This window comes from Budorcas taxicolor, chromosome 12, assembly GCF_023091745.1.
Source record: "Budorcas taxicolor isolate Tak-1 chromosome 12, Takin1.1, whole genome shotgun sequence".
Lineage (NCBI taxonomy): Eukaryota > Metazoa > Chordata > Mammalia > Artiodactyla > Bovidae > Budorcas > Budorcas taxicolor.
The window spans coordinates 47,532,152-47,549,016 of NC_068921.1; the positions used below are offsets into that span (position 1 = coordinate 47,532,152).

The 16,865-nt window shown below is 37.6% G+C and overlaps 1 protein-coding gene across 1 annotated transcript in view; it reads left to right on the plus strand.

Moving 5' to 3' along the window:
* The window catches only part of PIBF1 (progesterone immunomodulatory binding factor 1), a 229,527-nt gene that overhangs the window by 44,475 nt on the left and 168,187 nt on the right, over nucleotides 1–16,865 (plus strand). The window contains exons 5-8 of the mRNA XM_052650146.1: nucleotides 2,550–2,683; nucleotides 6,510–6,618; nucleotides 7,090–7,271; nucleotides 8,459–8,584. Of these exons, the coding sequence (XP_052506106.1) occupies nucleotides 2,550–2,683; nucleotides 6,510–6,618; nucleotides 7,090–7,271; nucleotides 8,459–8,584 (551 nt within the window). The remainder of the gene's footprint in view (nucleotides 1–2,549; nucleotides 2,684–6,509; nucleotides 6,619–7,089; nucleotides 7,272–8,458; nucleotides 8,585–16,865) is intronic.

Sequence of the window (16,865 nt, forward strand, 5' to 3'; positions counted from 1 at the left end):
TCTTTTCCAATTTTTGTTGTTGTTCAGTTGCTCAGTCATGGCCAACTCTTGGCGACCCCATGGACTGCAGCATGCCAGGCTTCCCTGTCCTTCACCATCTCCCGAAACTTGCTCAAACTCATGTCCATTGTGTTGGTGATGCCATCCAACCATCTTGCTCTGTCGTCCCCTTCTTTTCCTGCCTTCTAGCTTTCCCAGCATCAGGGTCTTTTCCAATGAGTCAGCTTTTCGCATCCGGTGGCCAAAGTGTTGAAGCTTCAGCATCAGGTCTTCAATGAATATTCAGGACAGATTTCCTTTAGGATTGACTGATTTGATCTCCTTGTAGTCCAAGGTAATCTCAAAGGGACTCTCAAAAGTCTTCTCCAACACCACAGTTCAAAAGCATCAATTCTTTGGTGCCAGCCTTCTTTATGGTCCAACTCTCACATCTGTACGTGACTACTGGAAAAATCATAGCTTTGACTATCTTTAGCCTTAGCCTTAGGAGAAGGCAATGGCAACCCACTCCAGTACTCTTGCCAGGAAAATCCCATGGACGGAGGAGCCTGGTAGGCTGCAGTCCACAGGGTCGCACAGAGTCAGACACGACTGAAGCAACTTAGCAGCAGCAGCACAGAGTCAGACACGACTGAATATTCCCTCGGGTTCCTTCGACTCTGTGCTTCCCTCACCCTTTAAATGTTTATCTTTCTCAGCATTCTGTCTCGGCCTTTGTGCAGTTGAGCTATCAGTTTGGCTAGAATTTCTCTGGTAGCCAAAGCAAGGAAAGAGCATTGCGATGATATTAATGTATAGTTCATGGTCGTTTACTATGTGTTAGGCATTTTTATAAGCGCTTTACATGTGTCCCTTGATATAATCTGCACAGCAGCTCCGTGGGCCAATGAGGTAGGTAAGAGCATTGATGTCCTGAGAGGTAAACCCCCTCCAAGAGCTGCTGCAGGTAATTTAGTTCTAGGCAGGTGAATTCTGGAGATCTCTGTCCTAATCATAACACTATACGTTCTCCCCCAAAACAGATGATTAGTAATGCTTAGAAAGGTAAGAACCGGAAACTACAGCATCTTCTGGGACATAGATCTGAAATGGTATGTGTGGTGATTCTTTGGGGGAGATGAGAGTCTCCTCAGCTTTGATCTGCTAATAAATACCTCTTAGTAACATTTCATCCTCATGGAGAACGTCAGTGCAGAATAGTATTACCAACACAGAACACACCCAGTATCATTTTACCATGGTTACATTTTTCATATAGCCATCTGATAGAAATTTGGAGCTAACGTTTCACAGTCAGGCCTAATAGTTTAAAAGGGACATAAACACTGTCTTAGTCATCTTTGTATCTACAGTATCTAGCCCAGGACCAGTCACTTAGAAATAGTTGAGTCAGTCTGTGACCTGCATGTGACCGCACTGAGCTCGTCAGCTCCTTAAAAAAGAATGACTTGGGACAGGATGTGTTTCACGTGACAGGTTCTGGGGGTAGAGCTGATGATCACTTGCAAGATCTGCTGAGTTCAAAGGGTCAGAAGAAGTAGAAACTCCATCCCTATGTCCTGCTTCTCCTCCCCATTTCCATATTCATGTTTTTCTTCATTAATTTATTGTATTTATTTCATTCTTACTGTATACCAAGTCCTGTATAAAGTAATGGAGATCCAATGGCGAACAAGATAAAGTCCCTGCCCTTAAGATGTTTACACTCTGGTGTGAAAAAACTAATTTGATAATACACTAAGATCAGTACTCTAAAGGGAGTATTGATAGTATTCAGCTCTTCAGGCAGTGAGAACAGGTTAGAGGAAGCAGTGTGTTCAGAGAACCTCAGGTCTTTATTAGGGTGAACTGTGAATGTGAGAAATGGTGAGAAATGAGGCTCGTAGGAAGCAGGGCCAAGTGTGCATTTAAGGCTTGTACTTCTGCTCCTCTTCCACGTCTGCAATCCCTTTCTCCTCGTTTGATGAGTACGAGGAAGCTCAATGTAGAAATGTGTTCCAGGCACTACAAAACTCCTATTTTGCTGAATACCACAACTGAAACTGCATGGTTAATCTTTTCAGTAACTATTTTTCATTGTGAATGTTTGATATTCATGTGGCTCTTTGCCTGTCATTGTGAACTCTTCAAGAACAGGGGCAGTGTTTCATTCATTTCTGTGTCTTTAGCATCTAATAGTAACTCAGTAAATGTTGAAAATGTCATTAGCATTTGTAGTCATTTTATGTGTTATGCTATTCACCAAAGCATAGTTGTCCTATTTTTCTATGAAAAACAGAGTTCAATTTTTTTTAATATAAATTTATTTATTTTAATTGGAGGTTAATTGCTTTACAATATTGTATTGGTTCAAGTTTTAAACAAATGAACTTATAGACTACTCAGTGAGTTTAAGATTACCGGCCTCTGAGTAAGGAAAAATTACTAAATAGAAAAATTGAGAATTTTTTTAAATTACAAAGATACTCACAGTTCAACAAAAGCATTCAATACAGAATTTGGTCAAGTATGTTTAGTTTGAATGGTTTGTTACTGTTTTTGACCTATAGACTTATGAGGAAGATCGCAGAAACTACTCTGAGCTTCAAATTAGATGTCAACGTTTGGCCTTAGAATTAGCAGACACAAAACAGTTAATTCAGCAAGGTGACTACCGTCAAGAGAACTATGATAAAGTTAAGAGGTAAGTAGTTAAGATGTCTGTGTTACTTGTTCTCTTTTTTAGCATGCATCAGAGTCACTTGAATTCTTACCATCAACATCATTAATGCTACTTTATAGCTCTCTTTTTTTTCTGTTTCCATAGTTTTTTCTTTTCTAAAATGTCATATAGTTGGAACCATGCCACACAGAACCTTTTCAGATTGGCTTCTTTGACTTAGTTATATACATTTAAGTTTCCTCCATATCTCTTCATGGCTTGATAGATCATTTGAATAATGAATAGTATTCTATTGAATAGTACTCATTGAATAATAATATTCCATTGAATGATGAATAATATTCCACTATCAAGATGTACCACAGTTTACTTATTCATTCACCTGCTGAAGGACATCTTAGTTGCTTCCAAGTTTTGGCAGTTAGGGATAAGGCTGCTATACAAATTCATGTGCCAATTTTTATATGGACATAAATTTTCAACTCCTCTGGGTAAATACCAAAGAGTGTAAACATACTCATATGGTAAGAGTATGTTTAATTTTGTAAGAAACCAGCCAAGTGTCTGTCCCAAAGTATCTGTACCATTTTGCATTTTCACCAGCAGTGAGTGAGAGTTCCTGTTGCTCCACACCCTTGCCAGTATTCATTATCAGTGTTCTGGATTTTACATTCTAATAGGTGTGTACTCATATCTCATTGCTTTAATTTGCATTTCTCTGATGACAGGTGCTATGGAACATCTTTTCATGTACTTAGTTACCATCTGTATATCTCCTTTGGTGAGGTGTCTGTTAAAGTCTTTGGCTTATATTTTAATTGGGTTGTTTGTTTTCTTACTGTACGTTTTAAGAGTTCTTTGTATATTTTGGATAATAGTCCTTTATCAGATACATCTTTGGCAAATATTTTCTCCCAGTCTTGCCATGTCTTCTTATTCTCTTGACATATACCTTATTCTTTATTGTATAAAAGCGTGTAGTTTTGGCAGCTTGGTGAGTTTAGATTGTCTTTTTATATCAGTTGTTTTTATTTTATTTAGAAGTTGCTTTTGCCTTTTTAAATGTGATAGGAACCCAGGGAAATCCTATGTGTATAAATATTTTTGAACTCTTACTTGACTATTTTTATTTTATGGAGTGAATTTAAGTACTTTGCAGTTTTATCTAAAGTGTTTTCAGCTATTTCTCTTCAACAAAAGGCACATACACTTTCAAAAAAATGATACTTTCTGAGGATATGTTTCCCATTGTGTTGCTGCTGAACAGCTATAGCATATAATTTTCCTTTTGGTGGAATAGACTAATGAACCACTACTTAGCTATATGCCCTTAGGAAATCTCTAATTATTCTAAGCTTAAGTTTTGTCATTTGTGAGGTGGTGCTAATACAATAACTACACTGTATAAATTTAGAAGATTGAATAATTTTTATGAAAGTATATATGTGTGCATATATACACATATATAGAGATTATTGTAATTGTTCACTCCTGTGTCTGCTTGTACCTGAAACAATTCTTAAACCATTGTAGTCACTCAGTGAGTGTTTGTTAAATGAATGAATGCTTTATAAACTGTAAAACACTGTAAGTAAATTTGCAAGGATTTGGGAATATGACGTTGATACTCCTACTCCCGGCATGACTGGCATGCAGTGTGTGCTACTATGTATGTATTTTTATATCAAAATGTAGTGATTATTAGAGCTTGAAATCCATGACAGCTATACGACTGGGTTCTCAAATAGAGCTAGATTTCAAAAGAATCATTTCAAAATGAAGTAGATTGTGATGATAAGATGATACTTTGAGTTGGTGTTTTGATGATCTCTCAGGGCTTCCCTTGTGGCTCAGCTTGTGAAGAATCCGGCTGCAGTGTGGGAGACCTGGGTTCAATCCGTGGGTTGGGAAGATCTCCTGGAGAAGGGAAAGGCTACCCACTCCAGTATTCAGGCTGGAGAATTCCATGGACTGTACTGTCTGTGGGGCCACAAAGAGTCAAGCACGACTGAACAACTTTCACTTTCTGCCACTGTAAATCTATAGCAACAATAGGTAAAATATGAAAGGAGAAAACTAAAAGGCATAGTCATCAAAATAATCCAGAGTGGCCATGAAAGGATGGGTAAATGAACCAAGATGAGCCATGAGTTGATAGTTCTTTATGGTGAGTGATGAAAGCAGGGAGTGGGGTGGGGAGGTGTCTCATTTTATCATCTTTATATATATATATGTTTTCTACAATGAGAATCTAAGAAATAAAACTATAATAAACATCATCATGTGCTAGAAATGGAACAAGAAAACAACCAGGCAAGGGTGGCTCAAGCTGAGAATCCTTTGGTTTACTCAGTAGAACGAATGGAGTTTTAAAAATTGGTCTGATCACAAAAATATAAACTGGGAGAAAAAAATCACTTTAATGTCCTAAATTCTCACAAATGTACAGAAAAGAACAGGTATATTGTAATTAGCTGCATCATTATTAGAAAGAATTCAAATGCTTTTTGACAGCAGCGTGGAGAGCAGGTTATATTAAAAAAAAGAAAATAGATTATAATTTATTTCTATAATGTAATTCTGTGTAACAATTAAAATAATTAAATTAGATCTGAATGTATATATTTGCTCGCTCAGTCGCTTCATTTGTGTGCAACTCTCTGCAACCCCATGAACTGTAACCCACCAGGCTCCTCTGTCCATGGGATTCTCCAGGCAAGAATACTGGAGTGGGTTGCCATTTCCTTCTCCAGGAGATCTTCCTGACCCAGGGATCAAACCCACATCTCTTTATATCTCCTGCATTGGCAGGCGGGTTCTTTACCACTGGCGCCACCTGGGAAGCCCCTAGTGTATACATGGATAAGTCAAACACATTTAATTTTAAGAAGCAAAATGCATATGCCCATCTTTCTTTTTTACACTAAAAAATCATAGCAAAAGTCATTACCTTGTGAGAATAAAAACATTTGTATGTAAAGACATAAAACACTTAACATGAACCAAAGTGTTAATACTGATAGTCATCTTTAGTTAGTGGGTTTATGGGTGATTGTTATTTTTTAACTTGTGCTTTGCTCAAGTATAAATATGCTATTTTGTTAAGCAGAAGAAATCTTAGAAGTCATCTTTCTGAATGAGTTATTGAAAATCTAATGAAAAGAAAAACAATTTTTAATAGCTCTCCCATGGAAACACCAGGAGAGTAGCTGAAATAAAGGGCACAGAAACTGATTCTGACTATAGAAGAAAAGTTAAGAAATAGTAAATCTGTTTCTCTGCTCATTTTTTAAGATACCTGTTTGTAGGTTTGGTCCAATTCTTAGTTTTGCTGTGTTGGGGAAAGAGCTCATCTAAGAATGGAAATTAGAATCTCTGGATAATCTTGAACAATTTGTGAATGAAGCAGTCACAAGAATGCCTGCCTGTGTATCAGCAACACAATCTGAGTAATGAGTGAAGGGCTTTTGAGCCTAACAACTGAAAGCCTAGAGCCATGTTTAAATTCTTTAAAAGTTTTGACTTCCAGATTAGATTGAAGATGATTAGTGAAAAGACACCAGAGTATACCTTTAAAAGTTTTATTGTTTACTTTTGTCAGTGTAGCTTACATATTTATTTTTTACAGATAATAAATTTATATTTATCTGAGCAAGATCTCAAACAGAGTCTCCTGAATTTGAAAAGCAGATACTTTATTGTTCACAGAATGACACTGAAGTATCTCTGTTCAGTTTCCTGAAATATAATCAACCCTTTTAAAATGCTTGTTATAAAAAGAGATGTAGAATTTACATATGTACTTGAGTTCTAGTTTAATAAAAACAAATGTATTTGAATTTTATAGTGAGCGTGATGCCCTTGAACAGGAAGCAGCTGACTTAAGGAGAAAATATGAAGTACTTGAAGCCTCTCACATAACTCAAGCTAAAGAAAGAAGTGATTTATCGAAAGAAGTAAGCTTATAGAATCACTTGTTTGTTTGTTTGTTTTTAATATTCATTTGTTTGGGTGCACTGGGTCTTCACTGAGGCACGCAGGGTCTTTATTGTGTCATGGTCTTGTGAGATCTTTGTTCCGTTGCATGTGGAGTCTTAGTTCCCTGACCAGGGATTGACCCTACATCCCTGCATTGCAGGGTGGATTCTTTAACCACTGGACCACCAGGGAAGTCCCGAGTCACTTGTTTTTTATTGTACAGTGATTGTGGACATAGCCCAGGGCAAGAATTGTGAGAGGGAAATTGTTTCTTTTCTGATGTAGTTGCTGGAAAGAAGGGACTTTTTAGTAGCTCTGTTTGGATGGAAATTTTCATGATAAGAATTAGCCTCTTTATGTGTTGAGCACAAGCGCAAATGAAAGAAATAATTCAGTAAACCTTGAAAAGTAAGATGACATTGCTCTGGACACTCTCTGCCTGTGTATAGGTAGCCACCTTACAGCAGACTGTTACGTTACTGCAAAAGGATAAAGAATATCTCAACCGCCAAAACATGGAGCTTAGTGTTCGCTGTGCCCATGAAGAGGATCGTCTTGAAAGACTTCAAGCTCAACTTGAAGAAACTAAAAAGGCTAGAGAAGAGATGTATGAAAAATACGTAACATCCAGGCAAGATTTACATGATTTTCCATATAAATAGATGTAAATCAAACCATCTTCTTTGAGGAAACTCCTGGCTTTGGGGACAAATAAGGTTTATAGGATAATGTTAAGATAATTGTTTTTTGTTTCTTCACAAGATATTCATATTCTAACTGATTTTTTTCTGAAGACATTTTGTTTTTTTCCAAAAGCCTGTTTCTTTTAGGTAGGGATATATACACTGTTACTGTTTTTATTAATTTTTTTAAATGATATAATCTTTTTAGCTCCCAATGACTAAGATCTCTATATTTGTTTTAAGAAAGTATTTATATACTTTTATATATTTAATGTTAGTTGCTCAGTCATGTCCAACTCTTTGTAGCCCCATGGACTGTAGACTGCCAGGTTCCTTTGTCCATGGGATTTCTCAGCAAGAATCCAGGAGTAGGTTGCCATTTCCTACTCCAGGGGGTCTTCCTGACCCAGAGATAGAACCCAGGACTCCTGCATTGCAGACAGATTCTTTACCATCTGAGACACTATATGTTTATATACCTCATATATATCTCTTCAGAAGGTATTTATTTTATCAGCATTTTTGTGAGCATTTCAAAAACTAAAATTCTGAATTTTATCCTTTAAAACTTCATATATTCGTAACATTTTTCTCAGCTGGTGGTATTTTTCATCAGTTTGTGCTTCTGCTAATACCCTATGTAATGCTTTGTGACTTTGCTAAGAGATCACAGTGGCTGTGGTTGTTGTGCTTAGAAGGAAAGTTTTTGTCAAGAGTCCACGAGGGTCTTTTTTTTTTTTTAAGATTGTCCCCTAATATGTACCACATCAGATTATTATTTCTAAATGAAGTGCATTCCACAATGCATTGGTTTAAAAGTCTTTGGCCATATGCATTAAAAACTATTAGTAAAATATTTTTGAAGATGAATAATTATCCAACATGAACTAACATTTTTTATAGTAATTAAGCTTTTGGGGCAATATGTTTAAAAGGAAATCTTAGATGGAACTACTTTGAAATAGTATTTTTAGGAATTATAAAACTTTATATCTAATACTGTTTTTTTAAGGAACATTGTATGTAGAGCATATTTGATGTAAGGTATTAAAATCTTACACGAAGGGCAATGACCTATTTCTTTTACCAAAAAAAAATAATAATAATAATGGATATTCCTTTTGACTCCTTTCAGAGATCGTTATAAAACAGAATATGAAAATAAACTACGTGATGAACTGGAACAGATCAAATTGAAAACTAATCAAGAAATCGATCAACTCCGAAGTGCCTCTAGGGAAATGTATGAACGGGAAAACAGGTAAAAAAAGAAAAGTAGGACATTTCTGTGATATTTTATTGGTGTTTGAAGCTTAGAGTTTTATTGAAATTAAACTTTAGCTTACAGTGTAATGTCTTTTTTAATATGTTAGAGAAAGTTTGTCATAAATCTAAATCTAAGTATAATGGAATATTAAAGTTCTGAGGCCTTTGATAACTAGCTTACAACAGGGTTTGTCAGACATTAGGCCTCTTTATTCTGTTATTCCTATTATCTTTTTATTACCCTGTTAACTTGTCCTTTTGCCGTTATGTTAGTTCCAGATTAAGGACAGAAATGAAAAGGAAATTAGAACTAAGAGATACTAGTTCTTCCTATAACATGCCAGTGATTTCTCCAGGAAATTTCAAAGACTGGAATAATAATAAGAAATATTGCTTATGCCTTGTTTAGCTGCTGGACCTAAAAGAAATCATATTTTTAGATAATCTTAAAGAAGGATAGGTTTTTTTCATGCAGTTACTTTTAGATCAGCATATATCAGGTTTCCTTAGTGATTAGCAGTATTAAGGGAAAAATAAATGCTACTTATTTCAATAGCAGTTATTTTTATATACTATCATGATTCATATGGCTTTTCAAAGTTGACATCTAGAGGGAAATTTATTTGGAAATTAACTTAATTGTCATACTAGTTTATTAACACTGACTTGAATGTATTTGATCTTTGCCAATAAGCAAGTCTTTAAATCAGACCGTGGTTGATATTAGAGAAGTTTACACTTGAACTCTCAGAACAATAAATTTATTTATTTAGCAAATATTTACTAACCATGTACTGATACATGTCATGAGCCATAGATACACTGGTGACCTTTGCCTTCACAAAGCTGGCAGCCTAATGGAGAAATAAAGGAACAATGAGGAAAAGTATGATGATAATAGAGCAAACGGCAGGATACTCAGAATGAGACCACATAGACTCAAGGTGTATCTAACTGAGCCCTGAGAGGAATTAGGGAAGGTTGCATGGAGGGAGAAGTGCGTATGCTAACATCTGCATGGTGACTAAGAATATGACTGTCAGTTATGGAAGGGAAGGAAATTAGGGGCACTAATGCATACCCTGGAGACAAGTCAAAATGAAGTTTTTGGAACAAACTGCAAATAATTCAGTATGGTTAGCCCAGAGAGTGAGAAGCAGTGAGTTGTAAGAAATGAAGCAGAAGAGGGAAATGGGTCCTAATTATGCATTTGAGCCATTGTCTAACATCGTAAACAGTTAAAAGATTTTGAGACTATGCATGATATGATCTGACTTTATATAAAAATCCATTCTGTGATGTGGAGGAAGATTGAGGGTGTATAAAGCTATAGACAAAGAGGCCTCTTTTAGAGATTGCTTCCCTTACCAAGGTGGGAAGTAATGATGGAACTACAGTAGTAGCAGCAGAGATGGGGAGGATTGGGCCAGACTGGGAAAAATGCTCAGGAGGTAGAACTAAGCTAACTGGATAGATAGGAGGATTCGGTGACTAGATTGGATTGGGGAGTGAGAAGGATGTCACTAGGTTCTTGATTGGGCAACCGTGGGAACAGTGATGTAGTCTTTAAAGCATCAGAAAAATACATGGCTTTACCTGAGAAACATGACAAATTTAGTTTAGTTTCATTAAGTGTCTGTGACATGTGTAAATAGAAAAATTGACTGTATACGGTCTAAATCTTAAAAGACCCAGAAAGTGAAAGTGAAGTTGCTCAGTCGTGTCTGACTCTTCGAGACCCCATGGACTATATGTATCCTACCAGGCTCCTCTGTCCATGGAATTTTCCAGGCAAGAGTACTGGAGTGGGTTGCCATTTCCTTCTCCAGGGGATCTTCCCGATGCAGGGATTGAACCCGGGTCTCCCACACTGCAGGCAGACGCTTTACCCTCTGAGCCACCAGGGAAGCCACCCACTAAACTTGTGGCATAGGTAATGCTGCTGCTGCTAAGTCTCTTCAGTCGTGTCCGACTCTGTGCTACCCCATAGACGGCAGCCCACCAGGCTCCCCCGTCCCTGGGATTCTCCAGGCAAGAACACTGGAGTGGGGTGCCATTGCCTTCTCCAGTGCATGAAAGTGAAAAGTGAAAGTGAAGTTGCTCAGTTGTGTCCGACTCTTAGCGACCCCATGGACTGCAGCCTACCAGGCTCCTCCATCCATGGGATTTTCCAGGCAAGAGTACTGGAGTGGGGTGCCATTGCCTTCTCCGATAGGTAATGCTACTGTTCTCTTTTACAAATAAGTACTTTTAGTCCTGTGACTCAGTTCTGTAATGGATTTTGTAATAAAAGCTTTTATTGGTCAACGTAAAAATCTTAAAATTTATGGGATTGTTTCTATGATAAACATGCATGATTACTTCCAAATAGTGCACATACCCACATAAACCTTAGTATGTAGTCATTTTGAGAATGTACTGATTTTTTAGTTTTTGTTGTTGTTATTGTCGTTGGTGGCGGTGATTTTTTTTTCTAAAGTCCTTTAAAATACAGCTCATGTATTTGCAATTTGTATCTACAAATTACAAATACAATTTACAAATTGTATGTACAAATTTACATGTATTTACAAATTGATGTAAACTAGTCCCTCCTCTCTAAAATGATTGGTAGCAGTAGGTTGGGAAACAGATGATGGAACCATTTCTGGAAGCAGGGAAATTGAGCAGGTTTCCTTTTCCCCTATGTTCTGACTCCATAGCCACATCAAAGTGGATGCCACCTAGTCAGGGAGTTCCTGGGTTTGGGGCTACCACCCTAGAAACGCCAGCCAGCCACCAGGGTGACTGCATGATAGTGAATCTAGGGTGGATGGTTGCCACCAGGTGGAGCCAGACCGCAGCCTGGGCCCCCAGCCAGCTGCGATACAGACTCACCTGTATCATTTTATTAACCTCACAATAATCTAATCCTGTGTTTTATGTGGCTGAATTCTTTTGAATCCCAGTTTCCTCATTCTGGTGGCAGGATTTAACTGTAGTTAGAGCTTACATCCCACTTGTCTTTCACAAAGTAAAAATAAATTGTAAACTATTTCCTTTGAAACTTAAAATAATTAAGGAAAGGGTTTTAGTGTTCCTTGTTATGAAACATGAGATCCAGAAAACACAAGAGTATTCATTTAGGTGTTTTTGTGTCTGAGCAAATTGATTACTTGCTCTGGACTTAGATGTTTATGTTGATTACTTGTACTTCATCAAAGTGTGCTGTTACAATATGAATTAAAATGGGGAAAGTACTTACACTTGCATAAATGTACTTAGTCTCCTTGTCTCTTGGGCAATAAGCATTTTTAGGAGAAAGTTAAGTAAGATTAGAGAAATATGATTTGCTTTTAGTTTGTTTTCTATGCAATGGGGGATATTATAAGAGAGTGCCTTTTTAAAGACTTAAATATAAATCATGACACCGTAAAACCCCTTCAAAAGAAATATGCAAAATATTCTCTAACATATGTCATAGCAATCAGTCTCTCAAGTCAATAGACATAAAAGCAAAAATAAACAAATGGACCTAATCAAACATGTAAACTTGTGCATAACGAAGGAAACCATAAACAAAATGAAAAAAATGGCATATAGAATGGGAGAAAATATTTGCATACAATATAACAAAGGCTTCATTTCCAAAATATACAAATAGTTCATATAACCCAATAACAAAAAAGCAAACAACCCAATCAAATAATGAGCAGAAGACCTAAATAGACCTTTACCCAAAGAAGACACACAGATGGCCAATAGACACATGAAAAGATGCTCAACATGTCTAATCATTAGAGAAATGCAAATCAGAACTACAGTGAAGTGTCACTTCACACCAGTCAGAATGCTGCTGCTGCTGCTGTGAAGTCGCTTCAGTTGTGTCCGACTCTGTGTGACCCCATAGATGGCAGCCCACTAGGCTCCACCATCCCTGGGATTCTCCAGGCAAGAACACTGGAGTGGGTTTCCATTGCCTTCTCCAATGCATGAAAGTGAAAAGTGAAAGTGAAGTCACTCAGTCGTGTCCCACTCTTTGCGACCCCATGGACTGCAGCCTACCAGGCTCCTCCGTCCATAGGATTTTCCAAGCAAGAGTACTGGAGTGGGGTGCCATCGCCTTCTCCATGGAGAACATTATGCTGCCAAGTCACGTCAGTCATGTCCGACTCTGTGTGACCCCATAGACGGAAGCCCACCAGGCTCCTCTGTCCCTGGGATTCTCCAGGCAAGAACACTGGAGTGGGTTTCCATTGCCTTCTCCAATGCATGAAAGTGAAAAGTGAAAGTGAAGTCACTCAGTCGTGTCCAACTCTTCGCAACCCCATGGACTGCAGCCTACCAGGCTCCTCCGTCCCTGGGATTTTCCAGGCAAGAGTACTGGAGTGGGGTGCCATTGCCAGTCAGAATGGCCATCATTAAAAAGTCTAAAAATAACAAAAATGACGGAGAGGGTGTGGAGAAAAGGGAACCTCCTACATTGTTGGTGGGAATGTAAATTGGTTGCACCTTCTATGGAAAACAGAATGGAGATTCCTTTAAAATCTAAAAATAGTTTCTATATGATTCAGCATTCCTACTCCTGGGCATATATCTGGAGAAAACTCTATAATTGAAAAAGATATGTGTACCCACGTGTTCATAGCAGTTCTACAATGAAGTAGTACTCAGCCATAAAAAAGAATGAAACAGTGCCCCCATATTGCAGTATCATGGATGGACCTAAAGATTATCATATTACGTGAAGTAAGGCAGACAGACAAAGATGAATACTATATGACATCAGGTATATGTAGAGTCTAAAATATAATGCACATGAACTTGTTTATAATACAGAAACATTCTCACAGACATAGAAAATAAACTTAGGGTTACCAAAGGGGAGCAGGGATAAATTAGGAATTTAGGATTAACAGATACAAACTACTCTATAAAAGAAACAAGATCCTACTGTATATTACAGGGTACTAGATTCAGTATCCTGTAATAAACCATAATGGGCTTCCCTGATGGTTCACTGGTAAAGAATCAACCTGCCAGTGCAGGAAATGTGAGTTTGATTCCTGAGTTGGGAAGATCGCCTGGAGAAGGAAATGGCAACCCCCTCCAGTATTCTTGCCTGAAAAATTCCATGGACAGAGGAGCCTGGCAGACTCCAGTCCATGGAGTCACAAAAGAGCTAGACACAACTGAGTGACTAAATAGCAACAACAATGAACCATAATGGGGGAAAAAAATAGGTACTGAAGGGCTGAGGTTTAATGAAGGAACTTTGCTACTTTAATAAAGAGAAAGAGTGCCTTTTATTTTCTCATTTTAGATGTGAAAAAAAGATGGAAATCATTCCATCCAGTCTTGATCTGCCTCTGCAGTCAATCATTACCAGTAGTTTGTGAAGTTAAGGAGTTGAGAGGCAAGAGGAAGAAAAAATAAGAGAGAAAGACTTAAGAAATGGCTGAGATAAGCAAAAAGAGAACTTATATATTTGGGTACATCTAAAATTCCAATACTTTGGCCATCTGATGTGAAGAGCTGACTCATTTGAAAAGACCCTGATGCCAGGAAAAATTGAGGGCAGGAGGAGAAGGGGATGACAGAGGATAAGATGGTTGGATGGCATCACCAACTCAATGGACATGGGTTTTGGTGGACTCCAGGAGTTGGTGATAGACAGGGAGGCCTGGTGTGCTGCAGTTCATGGGGTCGCAAAGAGTTGGACACTACTGAGCGACTGAACTGAAACAAAAATACTTTATTTGGAATTATAATGTGTATGCATGCTTTAGCTCAGTCTAGGAGTTAGGTTTCCTGTCTTTTTCTGGACTTTTTTCTTCTTTAAAATGATATTTGGGAGCTATGTGAAATAATGAGTGAAACTCACTCTGGTGGTGAGATTTATTATATAAAAGACTTCTTACTTAGTAGGACCCTCTTGTACATTTGGAAGAAAAGCATTATTCCCTGAACAGGGAGTATAGTGTGAGAGAGATTTGGAATGAGACAAATTCTGGCTGTACGACTTTATTAGCTGAGTGAATATGTCACTTAATATCACTGAAGTTTAATTTTTTGTTTTATAAAATGAGCAAGTATATTTCAGAGGGTGATCTGTAAGTTCTAAATGAGATAAAATATGTAAAAAGTATATTATAAATTATAAAGCTGTATATAAATGGAATTTAGGTACCTTTTATTTATGAGAAATGCTTAAAAAATTTCTTTTATCCATTATGTTGACAATTTAAGTAAAATGGGCATTATATAAAAGAAAACTGGTAACATTATAGAATTGTTTGCATGCCTGTGTGCTCAGTTGCCAAGTAATGTTCGACTGTTTGCAACCCCATGGTCTGTAGCCCACCAGACTCCTCTGTCCATGAGATTCTCTAAGCAAGAATACTGGAGTAGGTAGCCATTCCCTTCTCCAGGGGATCTTCCCAACCCAGGGATCAAACCCAGTTCTCCTGCATTGCTGGCAAGTTCTTCACCATCTGAGCCACCAGGGAAGCCCTGGAATTGTTTATCATCACTAAAAGGCAGTATTACAAAATATATAATTATTCTTAAGTATTGATTTCCATGGCATTTAACCATTTCCGTTAAATAAGACAATATAAGCATAGAGGTGAAACTCCAGTACTTTGGCCACCTCATGCAGAGTTGACTCATTGGAAAAGACTCTGATGCTGGAAGGGATTGGGGGCAGGAGGAGAAGGGGACGACAGAGGATGAGATGGCTGGATGGCATCACCGACTCGATGGACGTGAGTCTGAGTGAACTCCAGGAGTTGGTGATGGACAGGGAGGCCTGGCATGCTGCAATTCATGGGGTCGCAAAGAGTCGGACACGACTGAGCGACTGAACTGAACTGAACTGAAAGCATAGAGGGTCTGCATGCCATTTGTTTCAGTCTAAATTTCTGCAAATGGCTGACTTTTGTTGATTAATATTGTGAGATGGTGAAATAAGAGGAGATAAATTCAGCTGATTAAGTTTTTCCAAAACGTAAAGCTGGTTCATTATTATAGTCTCATTATTATAACCACAGAAAGAGCTATACGCGTAGTAATACTGTAAAAAAGAGTAAAGAAGAGTTTGTGAGAGATGCTCATTATACTCTTTTTTCTGCAGAGAAAAATATGAAAATGCAAATTGCTCTACAGTTATTTAAAAGGGGGAAGGCAGTAGGGAAAAGGAAATCAAAATTATGCTTTTAAGTGTCACAATTAGTATTGCTTTAGTGATTTTATTTTCCCACCATATCACTGAAAACCATCTTGACCACAATTTATCATTTCCAAAGTACTCAAGAAGAAATTTAAAGAAATAAAAAACTTAAGTTTTGTGTAGAATCTCAGAGTGATATTAAGTACCTTTGAATCTTGAATCTGTTTATTTACAAAAGTTAGTTGAGTATACATAACACATTACAATAGGTGAATTGCAACTAGTGTACAGGGATTTCATTCATGATTTGAGAAGTGTATGCCCTCATTAGTGCTTAAACAAGCATACTTCTTTCACTCATATCTTAACAGATATCTGTATGTGGGGTGGGCGGGGAGGGCGGCGGGGGAGCATGCCGCATGACAAGGGGATCTTCCCAGCAGGGACTGAACTCATGCTCCCTGCAATGGGAACATGGAGTCTTGAGTACGGAGTCTTAAACCGCTGGACTGCCAGGGATGCCCTGTATATTTTTGAAGTTCTTTTATGAAAACACTTGACCATATTCATAGTGTCTTTGCAGTTAGACTATTCTGAAAGTATGTGGCTTTACAGATAGCTTCTCAAATAATTGTAAATGGAGTTTTATTATTAGCTATTTTTTATTGTAAATTATTTTCTTTATGCCCGGTAGGTGATTACCACAGGCGTTCACTGCTTAATTGATAGCATTTAAGAATTTTCAAGGTGTTTAGGGTGTTCCAGGTAAGAAGCAGTGAGAGTTTGGGTTGTGCAAAAACTTAGATTTGCCTGCACTGTTGGTTCATAGGATGGTGAGGGAGGCTGGTTGAAGAGTAGGGTCAGATTTTTAAATGTTCTGTTGTCAGGTTATTTTAGGAGATTTTATAGTAAAAGAGTGACATGATATATTCGTTTTTTGTAACCACAGTTGCAGTGTGAGATGGATTATGATTGTAAAGGACATAAAGGCAGGAAGACTGGTAAGGAGACAGTTGCAAAATTTAAATGAACATGAAAAATGGAAAGAGAAAATAAAAGTTGAAAGAATATTTATAGTAGAATTGACAAGATCTGGTGATTGGCAGGAAGTGAACAAGAATGACTC